Below are 16,995 nucleotides of genomic sequence, written 5' to 3'. Positions count from 1 at the left end.
CTATTTCCTGGGTCTCATGTCTTTACCTTGTTACACTTTACTTCCTTATTTTGATGGTACACATTTTCCAGAAGTTCTTAAGAAAGGGCGAATGGAAGTAAAATTTTGAGATTTAGTACACTGGAGAATGTCTTTATTCATATTGTTATAGGCTGGCTATAGAATTCTAGAGTTTGTCATTTTCCCTCAGTTTTTCAGGCTTTTCTTCAAGGTCTTATAGCTTTCATTGTTTCTGTGAAGAAGTCTGATGCCATTACGATTTCTGATCCTGTGTTTATGATCTGTTTTTTTTTTTTTCTCTGTGGAAGTATGAGAATCCTGTCTTCCTTAGGTGTTCTAAAATGTCTATCTGTTAATAAATGTGATTTCCTTTCTTATTTTTAGCTTTTTCTACCCAGCTTTCTCTTATACATTGAAAATTGCTTCTTGATTGATGAGGCTGCTGTCAGAGATGAAGCTCTAGCCATTTTGGCCAAGCTCATTCTGAACAAAGCAGCACCTCCTACTGCTGGCTCGATGGCAATTGAGAAGTACCCTCTGCTTTTCTCACAACAGACGGTGGGGTAAGTTCTAAGTCTTTATTCCCTGTAATGTTGATAGGATTACCTGTTTTATAACGTAACAAGAATGCTGTAAAAATGAAGATCTGTGTATTTTAACTGGAAAGATGTCCCTGATACATTGTTCTGTGAAAAAAGAAGATGTAAAACAGTTGTTCTGTGAAAAAAGAAGATGATCCCATTTTGTAAAGGTAAAACAGAAAGTGTATATAAGCATTGGAAAAGACATGGAAGGATACACAAATAGGTCAACTTGGTTAACGTCAGGAGGATGGAATGTGAAAGAAAGAGGTGACTGTTGATTTGTTTTAGCCTTTTATTTTAAAATAATTGTACATTCACATGCAGTTGAAAGAAATAGCATGGGGTGCCTGGGTGGCCCAGTCAAGTGTCCAACTCTTGATCTCAGCTCAAGTCTTCATCTCAGGATTGTGAGTTCAAGCCCCACGTTAGCCTCCATGCTGGGCATGGAGCCTACTTTAAAAAAAGAAAAGAAATAATACAGAGATGTTCTGTGTATTCTTCCCCCAGCTTCCCCCAGTAGTAACATCTTGCATAAGTTAATGGGATGTCACAACCATAAAATTGACATTTTTCAGATTACCTCAGTTTTACACACACTCATCTCTGGGTATGTGTGTATCTGGCTGTATGGTTCTGTGTAGTTTTATCACACTTGTAGATTCATAACCACAACCAGAGTCCAGATACAGAGCTGTTCCTCACCACAAGGATCTCTTGCACTACCTTTTAATAGCCATGCTCACCCTGACACTCCGCTCTCCATTCCTAACCCCTGGCAATCCGTCCTCCATTTTTAGGATTGTGTCATTTCAAGAATATTATGTAAACGGAATTAAAGAGTACAACTTTTGAGGTTGTCTTTCAGTTATGCAGTTCCCTTGCGACCCATCCAAGTTGTGTGTGTCAGTAGCCCATCTCTTTGTTAAAAATCTTTTCATGTGCTTATTGCTGAGTAGCAGCCCATGGTGTGGATTGATGTAGCGTACTCCATTCAGTGATTCACTTGTTGAAAGACTTCTAGTTTTTGGCCATTATGAATAAAGCTGTTATGAACATTCATGTTGCTTTTGTTGCTTTGAGATAAATGCCCAAAAGTGGAATTGTTGAGTTATATCATAAGTACATGTCTCATTTGATGAGAAACTGTCAGTAGTTGTCCAGTGTGGTTGTGCCATGGTACATTCCCACCAACAGTCTGAGTGATCCGTTTTCTCTGCATCTTCTCCAGCAGTTGGTATCATCACTGTTTTTTATTTTTTGCCAGTCTAATAGGATATGGTGAAATCTCATTGTGATTTTAAATTACATTTCCTTAATGGCTAATGACGTTAACCATCTTTTCGTGGGTTTATTTTCTATCTATATATCCTCTTCAGTGAAATATCTATTAATTTCCTTGGCTCATTTTCTTTCTTTTTTTTTTGTTACATTTATTTTGAGAGAGAGCAAGTGCACGAGCAGGGGCGGGGCAGAGAGAGAGGGTGAGAGAGAATCCCAAGCAGGCTCTGCACTGACAGTGCAGAGCCCAACGCTGGGCTCCATCTCACAAACCTTGAGATCATGACCTGAGTCGAAATCAAGAGCCAGACACTTAACCAGCTGAGCCACCCAGGCGCTCCCCCCCTTGACCCTTTTTCTAACTGGACCATGTGTTTCCTTACTGTTGAGTTTTGAGAACACGTTATATATTCTAGTTAAAGGTTTTGTTGTCAAATGAATGGTTTGCACATATATTCTTCTAGTCTATAGCCTGTCTTGTTCCCTTAAGATTTTTCACAGAGCACAGTTTGAGATTTCGATGAGGTTCAGTTGACCAACATTCCTTTTATAGGTAATGCTTTTGATATCAAGTCCAAGAACTCTTTGCCTGGCTGTAAGTCCTAGATGTTTTCTCCTACTTTTCTAAAAGTTTCATAGTTTTGTTTTACATGTAAGTCCATGATCCATTTTGAGTTAATTTTTATATAAGGTGTGAGGTTTAGGTCAGGTGTCTTTTTTTTGCTTGTGGATGCCCACTGTTCTGGCAACATTTGTTGAAAAGGCTATTATTTTATGTTCTCTTCCATCGATCATGTATCTCTCCTCCTGTAATACCACACTATCTTATTACACTAGCTCTAAAATAAGTCTTGAAATCTTGAAAAAAAATTCCTCCCATTCTATTCTTCTTTTGTAGATTTTTTCAGCTATTCCTTGTCCTTCGTCGTTCTATATAAATTTTAGCAGAATCTTGTCTATGTCTACAAAAAAACTTTGCTGGGATATTGTTTGGAATTGCCTTAAATCAAAGATCAATTTGGGGACAATTGACGTTTCCCTAAAGATACGCAAAACTGTTAACTTTGTTTATGTCAGGAGGACAGGAAGGGAAAGAAGGAAGTGACTGTTAACTTTTAGATTATATAACTTTGCATCATTTGAATTGTTAAAAGAGCCATGGATTACTTTCTTAATTTCATTAAAAATAATGCATACCCTTTAGAAGCTGAAAACGAGGTTTATATAAACATGTGAGAGGATTCTGCTGATCATTTTTCAAGTAGTTGTGGGTGTGTTTTTAGAAATTATAGATTAGGAAACCAGTTCCCTTATCATTCCTATGTGTTCATGCTTAAATTTATTTCTCTGGGATTTGTTAGACTTGCTGCATTTATATTTTGCTTTGGGACAGTAGGAATAGATGAACAATTCTTGAGTTTTTGCTGAGTACTCGGCTTTGAAGCATCACAGAATCCCTTGAGATGGGTGTCATTGCCCCCATGGTCACACAGCGGAGTTAGTTGTTGATTCGGGATCAGTTTGAGATTCTGGAGGAACTCCTCTTCTTAACATGTTGCTCTCCTGCTGACTTTTAAAAGTAACTTCTCTCTATCAAAACATGCAAACAAAATCTTGTTGGTTTTTCAACATACTGGGCTGATTCCTGTCCAGCAGCCTCTGCAGTAAGTCTTCCCTCTGCCTAGTATGAGTACAGAGCATCGAGCAAGGAGGAGGGCAGAATGGGAGGCCTGGGTCAGATCACATGGGGTCTTGTAGGGTGAAGTAGGGAGTGTGGATTTTCCTGGAGGAGCTCATCGGCAGGTGTGACAAAGCAAGGGAATGACTTGGCAAGGAATGACCCACTTTTTTTTCAAGCAGCTCAATGTTTTCTTGTAAGGTTTTTGCAGATTGTTGATTGGCGGTTACTACTAGAATATATGTCAAGATGTAGTGACTTTCAGAAATCACCAATGAAATTAAACTATTATAATTTCTGAACATTCAATATCCTGGTAAGTATGAAACAAAAAAGAATACAACGTTTTAGTTAATTTTAATAATAACAGGGCACAGAAATAAAAACCTGATATTCTGCTTCTGTTGTGTAACAGACTGGGCATGAAGGCTAAATTATCAAAACAAATCAATTTACTTACTGTTTCTATGAGTTTTCTTTCAATTAGATTTCTGTCTTTCAAATAGGCGTGAGGTGTAGTTCATTGGCAAAAAGGAAAAGAGGCAAACAAGAATAGTGCCAAAGTAACAGACACCTAAACCTAAATGTCATGTCAGAAAACATCAAGGAAGAATTTATCGGATTAAAGAAGCAGAGAGCATTACTTCTAAATCATAATCACTTCAGTGGCATTTGTCAAATTCACCACTATGCGCAACATCATTCTACATTTGTAAAGTCAAAATTCATGTCAAAATGGAAGGGGGGAATAGAGGAAGTCCATTCATTACAATTAATTACCTCTCCCGTTTTAAAAAAGTGTTCAGCAGAATGTACAGAAAAGAATGAATCAGAATGAATTAGAAAATTCAGAAATAATACCTAAAATTAGAAGAGACTTGCTTAAGTTATGAAGTAAATTAAAATAGAGAATAGAAGGGGCGCCTGGGTGGCTCAGTCAGTTAAGTGTCCGACTCTTGATTTGGGCTCAGGTCATTCTCTTGCAGTTTATGATATCGAGCCCTGCGTCGGTCTCTGTGCTGACAGTGTAGAGCCTGCTTGAGATTCCCTCTCTCTCTCTGTCTCTCTCTCTGCTCCTCCCCCATACCTGGGCATGCGTACACCCGCCCACTCTCTCTCTCTCTCTTTCTCAAAAAAATAAACTTTAAGAAAGAGAGAGTAGAAGAAAGTAGAACCAAAGGAGTTGAAAAAGCCTCTCACTAAAAGTCCAGAAACAACTCCCGTTCATTTACTTACTTATATTCAACCACCACCCCCAGTTTGCACCTCCCCACAAATGTTCCATGTTCCGCTCGTGGAGAGGAGCCAGTTTTATTTCAGACTTCGGAGGGCAAGAGCAGTTATATTCCCTCCTGTTTTCAACATTCGTGTTTCTTCTCTTCCTTCAGACCCTGTGTAAGGCAGAAGAAGACTAGATCTAAGGCAGGAAAAGAACAGATCCCAGTGCTGGACCACCTCTTATCTCTAATTCAGTTACCTGCAAATAAAGATTTTACTTACCTTTCACATTCTTGGGCAGCCCTTGTCGTGTTACCTCACATCAGGTGAGAAAATAAACTGTGGGTAATTTTGAAAGAAATACTTAGCATGCTGAGTTCAACATGTGTTAGCCATTCCTTGCTATTCCCTGAAAAAAGCCATTGAATGCAACTTTGAACTTTTCTCTTTTTCTCCCTACTTGGACAGACCTCTTGAGAAAGAGAAGGTGATACCAGTCGTCACATGCTTCATAGAGTCACTCTTCATGAATGTTGACAGAGAGAGTTTTGCAAAAGGTCAGTTACAATCCCCATTTGTTCTCTTCTTTCTTTTCTGGCACACCCAAAGTAACTATAAACACAACGGAATACCAGAGAATAGTGCTAGCATTGTGCTCTGACATAACCCCCTATATGATAAATACAGGGAAAAAAAAGGATAAGATGGATGTATTGCACTTGTACCTCAGAATGTGGTGATCGGCTCAGGGCGGCTTGAACACAAGCTGAATCTGAAGAGGAAGTGTTAGAAGGGTGCCATGGTATATGACCCCTCATTTTCAAGCCCCGGCTTTTATCTTGTTCTCTGTCTCCCATGCGTACTCTATCCCTGGTATACACCTTATAGTCCATTTGCCTCCATTTGCTCACCCCGAGCAAGATACTATCTTTTACAGTCTTCCGCTGCCCTTGTACATGTGTTCCTTCTGCCAGAGTCCTTTCTAGGCCTTTGTCACTTGGTGAACTCTTAATTTTCTTTCAAAACTCATTTCAAGCACAGCACCTGTAGGAAGGCCTACATGACTTCCTGGCAGAGTTAGGCTGCCCTGCCCAGAACTTCCTTTCCTATTATACACTTGAACACCTCCTCCCACTAGCATGAAGATAGCAGTTTGAAAGTAGATGTTTTGTTTTATCCTAGGACAGTATTTTCTAATGTAATATATAGTAGTTGTTCATTCATTTAAATATTAAAATGTTAGGTTCTCTGTTTGATACTAAGCAAACACGTTAGAGGGTAAAGCAGACTCACCACAGCTGAAGTGCTCAATAGCCACATGTGGCTAGTGGCTGCCATATTGGATTGCAGCACGAGTACAGAACATTTCTGTCGTTGCAGAAGGTTTTATCGGACAGCATCGTTCTAGTATCTCGAACAGGGATTGGCAAAATTTTTATGTAAAGGACCAGATAGTAGATATTTTAGGTTTTATAAATCCTGTTCAGTCTTTGTGGCATATTCTTTATTGTTTGCTTGTTTGTTGTTTTAAACAACCCTTTAAAAAATGTAAAAAACATTCTTAGCTAACAGGCCATATAAAAACAGGCTACCTACAAATCTGACTTATGGGCCAAAGTTTCCCAGTCTCTAGACTAAGATTAAATGAATGCCTAGTTTAAAAAAATAATTTATTAGCTTTTGAAAAGTACAAGTGTGTCTCCTCAAAAATTCTAATTTTGCTATTGCCAGTGAATCGAACCATTGAACTTATCTCCTCATCTTAATGGAACATACATTCTGATTGTCTATTTTTGAATATATTTTTCTCTTAAGAAAGCTACAAGACTTGGGAACCTTCTCTTTTCAGTTCCTGCCTGTTACATCCTTACGTTTGACAGATGATTCTTTAGGCGGTACAGCTTCACTTTCATTTAGGAACTCCTAGAAACAGCAAGTGTTAGATAAATGAGATGCCTGGTAGTAATTGTGTCAAAGGAATAAGTTATGTGGTTCTCCTGTTTTTCTGCCCTTAGGAAACTTGTTTGTTCTTTGTCAAGCTGTAAATACTATGTTAAGTTTGGAAGAATCTTCTGAAATTATGCATTTGGTTCCTGTGGAACGTGTGAAGAATTTAGTATTGTAAGTAAACATATTTCCTATGTATATTAATCATGAATAAAATATAAAAGCTTCTGTTTTTGTGAAATCTTGGGCATAATAAAAGTCCTTATTTTGATGTATTTTATACCCAAGTTGTATTCATATTAGAAATTTATGATTGATTTAAATCCTTAAAATAAGTACATCTTTTATGCAGTCTTTAAATGCAGATTCATCTTTGTAGAGCGGTATTTTACCATGTGGGTAAGCTCATGTTGTAGAGCATAAGGGTATATAATGCTGATTATTCCCAACTGAGACTTGCACAGTGTTGACCTTCTGTGACTTCCTGAGTGATTCCAGCACACGCATTTCCACTACACTCATTCTGTCTCATCCTGATATCACCATTTTGGAAAACTTTCCTGTGGTCCTTTTACTACATAGCAAAACAACCCAGGTTTTTGTTTGTATAAGTTTATGTCAACCAGCTCCTGATTTTGGTAGTAGAAGTCTGTTATCGGGGAGCCGTGTTCTTCTCAGCTTAGCACCCTTTCTAAAGGTCACACCTTTTGAAAACCTGGTAAAGTAGTTGGCTTCTTTTTCTAGAGTCTAATCCATTTTCCATCCATGCTGTTTTTTGTTGTTGCTGCTGCTGTTGTTTTAGAGAGAGAGAGAGAGACAGAGTGCAAGCCAGGGAGAGGGGAGGGGCAGAGGGAGAAAGAGAGAGAATCTTAACCAGGCTCCACACACAGCACAGAGCTCTATTTGGGGCTTGAAACAGATTTATTCATTTACTTCATTCAGTAAATATTCATTTGCTTTTCTTAGGTACCAGGCCCTATTCTAGGCACTGGGAGGCATAGTGAATGAAACACACACAAAATACCCTGCCTTCATGGAGCTACTATTCTAGCAAGAAGAAACACTAAGCACGATAAATAAGTCAGATTTATAGCATGTTAGACAGTGGCAAGAAAATTAAAGGAGAGTTGGGATAGGGACATTCTGGAGGTTGGGGACAACAACAGTTTTAAATAGGGAAGGCCTCACCAAGAAGGAGACATCTGAGCTGAAACCCAGAAGCAGAAGGGGATAAATCATGAGGGTATCTGGGGTTGGGGCCTTTCTGCGTTCCTGACCTGGGAGACTTGAGTGCCACCGCTGTAGGGGGTGCCCAGCAAGGAGCTATTGGCAGCTGAGCAGAGCGAGGGGTGAGTAGTAGGAGAAGATGACACAGAGGTGGTGGCCATGACCGACAGTGTGTGACATTTGGCCGTTGTGGGGCCTGGGCTTCTACTCCGAGTGAAAGGGAAGGAAGCTACAAGAGGAATTTTGGCAGGAGAATGACTTAGGCCTAAGCAGGACCACCCTGGCTACTGTGCTGAGAACAAAGCAGACCAGTTAGAAGACTTACTGCAGTAATCCAGAGTCTCTTTCCATTTCCAGATCTGGACAAAGCTGGCAATTCTCCATGGTTCCTTGAATTGGTTTACATTCCTTTAAGGAGTTTTTCTTTGATATCATCCTATATCTCACGTTTTATGTTCTCTTGTTCACTTTATTGATCTGTTTAAACTTCTCATGGTATATTCTTTGGTATAAACAATTTAAGCCATCTGTAGAGGTTTTGAAATAAAAAGGCACACATAACACAGGGATTAGTACGTCCGCTGCAGAACACCAGCCAGCCTCCCAACCAGGTGGCACTTAGCCTTGGAGGCCTGGAAACCTCTAACAGGAGTATATACAGCTTTGAAAGTGGAGGCGTAAACTTGGAATTGTGAAAGCTTTAGACGCAAGCTTCTGTGCTTGGTGCCGTGCTAGTTACTGGTTAAACACGTAGGTTTCACAGCCAAGACAACTTGGATTAGAATCTTGTCTCTACCATCTACTAGCCCTGCAGCCTTTGGTGGGTTTATTAACCTCAACTTCATTATCTCTCTCAAGGGAATAACAGCACTTCCCTCATGGGCGTTAAATTGAACACCACATCCTGTCACGGCGTCATACACATTGCATTTTTATTATGTCCTTACATGCCAGTCTCTGTTCTGAGTACTTCATGTCCATTATTTAATCCTCACAGCAGCTCCATGAGGTGTGGGGACTGTTATCATTACAGATGGGAGCACTAAAGTTCCAAAATAAGTGCAGAATCTAACTACTCAGCATCCACTGCCACCCTGCTCTAAACCACCATCTCTTTTACCTGGATTATTGCGTTAGCCTCCGAACAAGCCCCCTTACTTCTGTCCTTGTCCCGCTGCTCTGTTTGGTGTCTCCCAACCGTACGATACTATTAAATGAAGGACCGATTATGGCACTCTTTTGCCGACAGTGATTCTCCACTAGCGGTGATGCCAGAGACACTTTTGGTTGTCACAACTGGGGGCTGCTACTGCAATCTAGTAGGTGGAGGCCCTGGATGTTGCTAAGCACCCTACAGGATGGCTTCCACAGCAAAAAACTATCTGGCCCAAAATGTCAGTCATGCTGCTATGAGAAACCCATCTTACTCAGTATAAAGTCTGGTCCTTATCCTGTTCCTTGGGGCTCTGTAAGATCCAACCCCTGGCTACTTCTGACCTTACCCCCAGCCACTCTTCCTTGTTAATAACTCCCTTCCAGCTGGACTGGTCTTCTTGATGCTCCTCTTCCGGATAAGCACACCTATCTGTGACTTGGCATCGCCGTTCCCTCTGCCTGAATTGCCTTCCAGATATCCAGTGGCTGACTCATTCACCTCCTTCAGGCCCTACCTCTCATGACCACCCCGATATCACATATATTCCTTTTCAACCTTCCTCCCGCCCTGCACAACCTGTCTCTCAGTCTTGACTTTCCATGGTTTGCTTTTCTCTGCTTCACTCATCACTGTCATACATAATTAGTTTATTTATTATGTTGGCTACCTTCTCTTGTTAGAATATAAGCTCCAGGAGGATAGGGACTTTGTTTTTTGTTTACTGCTATGTCCAGTGTCTATAAAGATCACTGGCATATAGTAGATACTCACTAAATATTTGTTGAAGGAGGATGACACCCAAAAATTAAGCAGCCTTGTCAGGGGGACACTGCTGATGGACTGCAGAGCTGGCTTCAAACTTGGGCTTCCCTACCCCAGAGCCTGTGCTGTACCCTCCTCTGTACTGTCCCTCCCTCAGCTCGGTGCCTGGCACATGGAAAACACTTACTAATATTCTATAATCTCCCTTTATGTCATTGTCATTTATAACTGTGTAGATTGAAAAAACAGCATTATGGGCACCTGGGTGGCTCAGCTGGTTAAGCGTCTGACTTCAGCCCAGGTCATGATCTCATGGTCCATGAGTTCAAGCCCCACATCGGGCTCTGTGCTGACAGTTCAGAGCCTGTGTTTCCCTCTCTTGGCCCCTCCCCAACTCACACTGTCTCTCTCTCACTTTCTCTCATAAATAAACATTAAAAGATTTTTTAAAAGAAAGAAAAATTAGCATTGGGTTTTAGTTAAAATAGCATATTCTATGAAATCTTTCCATTTGTGACAACGTGGATGGAACTAGAGTGTATTAGGCTAAGCGAAATAAGTCAAAAAAGACAAATACACGATTTTACTCATGTGGAATTTAAGAAAACAGATGAATATAGGGGAAGGGAAGGGAAAATAAGGTAAACAGAGAGGGAGGCAAACCATAAGAGACTCTTAAATTCAGAGAACAAACTGAGGATTGCTGGTGGGGTATCGGATGGAAGATAGGCTAAATGGGTGATGGGCTTTAAAGAGGACACTTGTTGGGATGAACACTGGGTATTATATGTAAGTGATGAGTCACTAAATTCTACTCCTGAAACCATCATTACACTATATGTTAACTAACTTGGATTTAAATTAAAAAAAAAAAAAATAGCATATGCTGGGGCACCTGGGTGGCTCAGTTGGTTAAGCATTCAACTTTGGCTCAGGTCATGATCTCACAGTCCGTGAGTTTGAGCCCTGCATCGGGCTCTGTGCTGACAGCTCAGAGCCTGAAGCGTGCTTCAGATTCTGTGTCTGCCTCTCTCTGACCCAACCCTGTTCATGCTCTGTCTCTCTCTGTCTCAAAAATAAACAAACATTAAGAAAAATTTTTTTTTAATTTTTTTTTTTTTCAACATTTTTAATTTATTTTTGGGACAGAGAGAGACAGAGCATGAACGGGGGAGGGGCAGAGAGAGAGGGAGACACAGAATCGGAAACAGGCTCCAGGCTCCGAGCCATCAGCCCAGAGCCTGACGCGGGGCTCGAACTCACGGACCGCGAGATCGTGACCTGGCTGAAGTCGGACGCTTAACCGACTGCGCCACCCAGGCGCCCCAGAAAAATTTTTTTTTAAATAGCATATGCTAATCCCATCTCTGCCTCCACCTAGCTGTGTGTCCTTGAGCTCATTACTCACTGTTGCAAGGCCTCAGATTCTTTGTCTCTAAAATGGAGTCAATGTCTGCATAAAATGTCTACATTTTACCTTGGTTTCTTTTACAATTCCTTTACCAGTGATAATTTTCTGTAGTTTTTTTTACAGTCTAAATACCCAGCTGTGTGGTGCAGGCTGGGTCTAATAAATAATCTTGTTGCAGAACATTTCCTGTGGAGCCATCTGTGTTGCTGTTAGCTGATCTCTATTATCAGAGATTATCCTTATGTGGCTGCAAAGGGCCACTTTCTGAGGAAGCTTTAATGGAATTATTTCCCAGGTTACAAGCTAACATTTCAACTGGCATATCCAAGGTAATGGTGTTTTGTGGTATGTTCTCAGTCTCTCCTCTTTGATTATATATGTATCGCCAGTGGTTGTCAGAGCTCCTTAATCAGAAAATGCTGCTAGGGGGTGATTTCTGTTTGAAGCAGTGATTCCTAAATTGACCTACAAACTGTTTGCAGCAGTATTACTTGGGGAGCTTAATAAAAATACAAATTCCAGGTCCTCACAGGCTGGAGTTCTGATTCAGAAACTGAAAAATCTGCATCGTTTTTTTTAAAGCCCTCTAGGTGATTCTGCCGCTTGGTCAGGTGTGCAGAAATACCTGAATACGTTATGTAGGGATTGTTATGTAGGGATAACAATCACTAATTGCAACAGAATTGTAAATTTAATCAGTTTCTTTGCCCTTATTTACAGAGATGCTTATAGTGTCACAGTTGAAGGAAAAACACGGTTCTATGGGCAACCTTATCTTTTCTGTCTAGTCTGGTCATTACTTGTTCCGTGTACTATTTGAATAAGGTGTTGGTTGGTGTCTAATATGAAATAAGGTATAGAATAACATGTATCTTTCTGATAAGCATTATATTTTCCTTAATGCTATAAAACTTAAATCTCACTGGCTGTTAATCGGTTTCTTATGTGTAAACTTTGAAGTTTTAAATGTGCCTTTTACTTTCTCTAGATACGGCTTTTGACAATAAGGATCCTAAACCATTTTGAGGTTCGACTTCCAGAACTGATGGAGGTATTTTTGCTGTTCAATTTGGATAACTTTTTAAAAACATCATTCTTTTTTTAATTTCCAAAGTGATACTTTTACAGAGAATTCAAATACCGTTGTGTAAATATCTATCATAAAAACTGAAATTGTTGTTGTAATTCTTAGTCCTGCCCACACTGAAAAGTCACAGGTAATTGGTGAATATTCTTTCAGATCTTTTGTACACATGTACAATTTAAATAGCATCAGGGAGGTTTTGCCATATCAGTACCTCAGGCTTACCTCATTTCTTTTGAGGCTTAAAAGGATACTGCCCCGATACCAGAGTTTAAAATATCTTATATAACCAGTTCTTTGTTGCTGGATGCTGAGGTGGATTGTTTGGAGTTTTGCAGCATTTCCAATAAAATAGTAATGAACATCCTTATGTTGATATATTTGAATAGGGAAATATTCCCAAAATGCATATTACTACTTGTAGAAGTAGAAATTATAGAAGTAGAATTGTGTAAGTGGAAGTATATGTATACGTTTTTATTTGAACAAATGTTGCCAATCGATTTGAGTCATTCTGAGAATGAGTTTCCTGTTTTTTCCTTGTCATTTCTGTGCTAGACATTATTCTTAAATTAGATTCTAACAAAAAGTAAATAGTTTGAGGAAAAATGGATCATTTACCACAAGAAGTGTTGCTTATTTAATTACAACATTAACATACCCCAGTTTTTCTTTTTTTTAGAACTTTGGTCACATATCATGTTCTTTTTGCGAAATCAAAGTACTGACCTGCCTCCTTGGTTTTCTCTGTCCACTCAGGATGATGGGCTCTCAGAGCGTCAGTCTGCCTTGGCTATATTACGCCAGGCAGAACTTGTTCCAGCAACTGTGAGTGATTACAGAGAGAAGCTTCTTCATTTGAGAAAACTAAGACATGATATGGTGCAGGCTGCAGTCCCTGACGGGCCATTACAGGAGGTATAAAACAGTGTCTCAGGTTTTTAAACAATTTGTGCTTTTTGATCTGTTTAGCTGGCTTTTGGAAAGAGAAACATAGCAAGTAGTTAAAAAAAGTTTTTTATTTAAGCTAGATAAATCTCCAGTTTCCTTAGGTATTTTGAATTAAATGGCTCTGCCAGCCTTTTCCACAGTGGAAATAACTGTCCTCCCTCTGAATACAGGCATAATATGTGAAGGTAGGTGCAACAGAAGGGCTCAACATCCGGTTTAAGACCTGACATTCTTCTCCATGTGCTGCAGGATGTCAGGCCTCTTATCTTTTGTATTGGGGGTTTTTGTGCGTGACCCTTGAGGATGGATCACAGATCCCTTTGTGAGTAAGGCCAATGGAAGTGTTCCCTTTAGATCAGAGCATTTCTGCTCTTTACATGTTTTATATATTAGTGTCTTGTGTTAACGTTTCGTTTGGAAAAAGGGCTCTGCTGCTAAAATAGTAATAAACACCTCATTCCCAAATAATACTAAAACTACCATTCTATATGATGCCTCCCAGCACATGGAGATATGAGTGATGGCAGTCATTCTCAAAGGTGACTGAGAAAACTTGAGACCCTCTGAACTGAATGCCTTTAATGCATAGTTTTGAAAACTCAGCCATCTGCTCACAGAGCCGCAGCTGCCATTCACAGTGTATACCGTCTTGGGCTCTTTGGTATCTGTATTTTACTGCTTGCTGTTCAGGTTTTATCTCACACGGTGATGGTAATAGCAGTGTTTGTTAGGTGGGAATTTAATCATGAGTCAGATCTGTTTATTCAAATGCTATATCCTTTGTGAACATCTGGAGTGAGTTTGAGTACTTTTGCTTTAGTGATTCTTCTTTGTTAAATAGCGAGTGACGTTTTGGGGAGAGTCAGAAAATTATTATATGCCGAATTTTGGATTGGTACCTATAACTTGTTCCTTAAAGCACAAGCTTCTTTTTAACCTCTGATTGTCTGAGTTGGGATATTTATATTTCATACATTCTGTAGTTTATAGCCCATTTACTAAACTAGTTTCCTATAATCACAGGTGCCACTTCGTTATTTATTAAGCATGTTGTATGTTAACTTCAGTGCCCTCTGGGATCCTGTTATTGAACTCATAAGGTAAGCATGGGTTAAAATGGATGAAGCCGTAGGTGTTAACTATTGCAGAGTGATGGGGCCAGATTATACTCCTGCTAGGTGTGATTTAAATGAATGGGTGTGTATAGTATTTGTAGCTACCTTAAATCCTTTGTGGGACAAGGTGAAGAAAAAACGAACATTAGTTATTCTCTCTAATGTCAAGTATTTCAACATCTCAGATGTTATATGTATGTATCTTTGTGCATTGAAATAACTTCAAAGGACTTGCTCTGTCTACTTGATATGATATATCTGTATGGTTAAATTTATTTTTTAATTTTTTTAATATGAAATTTATTGTCAAATTGGTTTCCATACAACACCCAGTGCTCATCCCAAAAGGTGCCCTCCTCAATACCATCACCAACCCTCCTCTCCCTCCCACCCCCCATCAACCCTCAGTTCTCAGTTTTTAAGAGTCTCTTATGCTTTGGCTGTCTCCCTTTCTAACCTCTTTTTCTTTTTTTTTTTTCCTTCCCCTCCCCCATGGGTTTCTGTTAAGTTTCTCAGGATCCACAGAAGAGTGAAACCATATGGTATCGGTCTTTCTCTGTATGGCTTATTTCACTTAGCATCACACTCTCCAGTTCCATCCACGTTGCTACAAAGGGCCATATTTCATTCTTTCTCATTGCCATGTAGTACTCCATTGTGTATGTAAACCACAATTTCTTTATCCATTCATCAGTTGATGGACATTTAGGCTCTTTTCCATAATTTGGCTATAGTTGAGAGTGCTGCTATAAACATTGGGGTACAAGTGCCCCTATGCATCAGTACTCCTGTAGCCCTTGGGTAAATTCCTAGCAGTGCTACTGCTGGGTCATAGGGTAGGTCTATTTTTAATTTTTTGAGGAACCTCCACACTGTTTTCCAGAGTGGCTGCACCAATTTGCCTTCCCACCAACAGTGCTAGAGGGTTCCCATTTCTCCACATCCTCGCCAGCATCTGTAGTCTCCTGATTTGTTCATTTTGGCCACTCTGACTGGCGTGAGGTGATATCTGAGTGTGGTTTTGATTTGTATTTCCCTGATGAGGAGCGATGTTTAGCATCTTTTCATGTGCCTGTTGGCCATCCGGATGTCTTCTTTAGAGAAGTGTCTATTCATGTTTTCTGCCCATTTCTTTACTGGGTTATTTGTTTTTCGGGTGTGGAGTTTGGTGAGCCCTTTATAGATTTTGGATACTAGCCCTTTGTCCAATATGTCATTTGCAAATATCTTTTCCCATTCCGTTGGTTGCTTTTTAGTTTTGTTGATTGTTTCCTTTGCAGTGCAGAAGCTTTTATCTTCATGAGGTCCCAGTAGTTCATTTTTGCTTTTAATTCCCTTGCCCTTGGGGATGTGTCAAGTAAGAAACTGCTGTGGCTGAGGTCAGAGAGGTTTTTTCCTGTTTTCTCCTCTAGGGTTTTGATGGTTTCCTGTCTCACAGTCAGGTCCTTTATCCATTTTGAGTTTATTTTTGTGAATGGTGTAAGAAAGTGGTCTAGTTTCATCCTTTTGCATGTTGCTGTCCAGTTCTCCCAGCACCATTTGTTAAAGAGACGGTCTTTTTTTCCATTGGATATTCTTTCCTGCTTTGTCAAAGATTAGTTGGCCATACTTTTGTGGGTCCAATTCTGGACTCTCTGTTCTATTCCATTGGTCTATTGTCTTTGTGCCAATACCATGCTGTCTTGATGATTACAGCTTTGTAGTAGAAGCTAAAGTCTCGGATTGTGATGCCTCCTGCTTTGGTTGTCTTCTTCAAAATTACTTTGGCTATTCGGGGCCTTTTGTGGTTCGATACAAATTTTAGGATTACTTGTTCTAGCTTCGAGAAGAATGCTGGTGCAATTTTGATTGGGATTGCATTGAATGTGTAGATAGCTTTGGGTAGTATTGACATTTTAACAATATTCTTCCAATCCATGAGTACGGAATGTTTTTCCATTTCTTTATTTCTTCTTCAATTTCCTTCATAAGCTTTCTATAGTTTTCAGCATACAGATCTTTTACATCTTTGATTAGGTTTATTCCTAGGTATTTTATGCTTCTTGGTGCAGTTGTGAATGGGATCAGTTTCTTTATTTGTCCTTCTATTGCTTCATTATCAGTGTATAAGAATGCAACTGATTTCTGTACCTTAATTTTGTATCCTGTGACTTTGCTGAACTCATGTATCAGTTCTAGCAGACTTTTGGTGGAGTCTATTGGATTTTCCATGTACAGTATCATGTCATCTGCAAAAAGTGAAAACTTCATCTTTGCCAATTTTGATGCCTTTGATTTCCTTTTGTCTGATTGCTGATGCTAGAACTTCCAACACTATGTTAAACAACAGTGGTGAGAGTGGGCATCCCTGTCGTGTTCCTGATCTCAGGGAGAAAGCTCTCAGTTTTTCCCCATTGAGGATGATGTTAGCTGTGGGCTTTTCATAAATGGCTTTTATGATGTTTAAGTATGTTCCTTCTATCCTGACTTTCTCAAGGGTCTTTATTAAGAAAGGATGCTGAATTTTGTCAAATGCTTTTTCTGCATCGATTGACAGGATCATATGATTCTTTTCTTTTACTAATGTGATGTATCACATTGATTG

General features: G+C 39.6%; 1 protein-coding gene across 2 annotated transcripts in view; it reads left to right on the top strand.

Annotated features, from left to right (window-relative positions):
* The window catches only part of UTP20 (UTP20 small subunit processome component), a 109,678-nt gene that overhangs the window by 14,562 nt on the left and 78,121 nt on the right, over positions 1 to 16,995 (top strand). For both annotated transcript variants that reach the window (XM_058741642.1, XM_058741641.1), the window contains exons 12-19: positions 385 to 563; positions 4,929 to 5,084; positions 5,227 to 5,315; positions 6,774 to 6,879; positions 11,440 to 11,590; positions 12,250 to 12,312; positions 13,105 to 13,263; positions 14,320 to 14,396. In XM_058741642.1, the coding sequence (XP_058597625.1) occupies positions 385 to 563; positions 4,929 to 5,084; positions 5,227 to 5,315; positions 6,774 to 6,879; positions 11,440 to 11,590; positions 12,250 to 12,312; positions 13,105 to 13,263; positions 14,320 to 14,396 (980 nt within the window). The remainder of the gene's footprint in view (positions 1 to 384; positions 564 to 4,928; positions 5,085 to 5,226; positions 5,316 to 6,773; positions 6,880 to 11,439; positions 11,591 to 12,249; positions 12,313 to 13,104; positions 13,264 to 14,319; positions 14,397 to 16,995) is intronic.

The sequence above is a fragment of the Neofelis nebulosa genome, chromosome 8 (genome assembly GCF_028018385.1).
Source record: "Neofelis nebulosa isolate mNeoNeb1 chromosome 8, mNeoNeb1.pri, whole genome shotgun sequence".
In the NCBI taxonomy this organism is placed as follows: Eukaryota; Metazoa; Chordata; class Mammalia; order Carnivora; family Felidae; genus Neofelis; species Neofelis nebulosa.
Note: the sequence above shows the minus strand (reverse complement) of the source record. Positions and strands in the feature narration are given on the sequence as shown.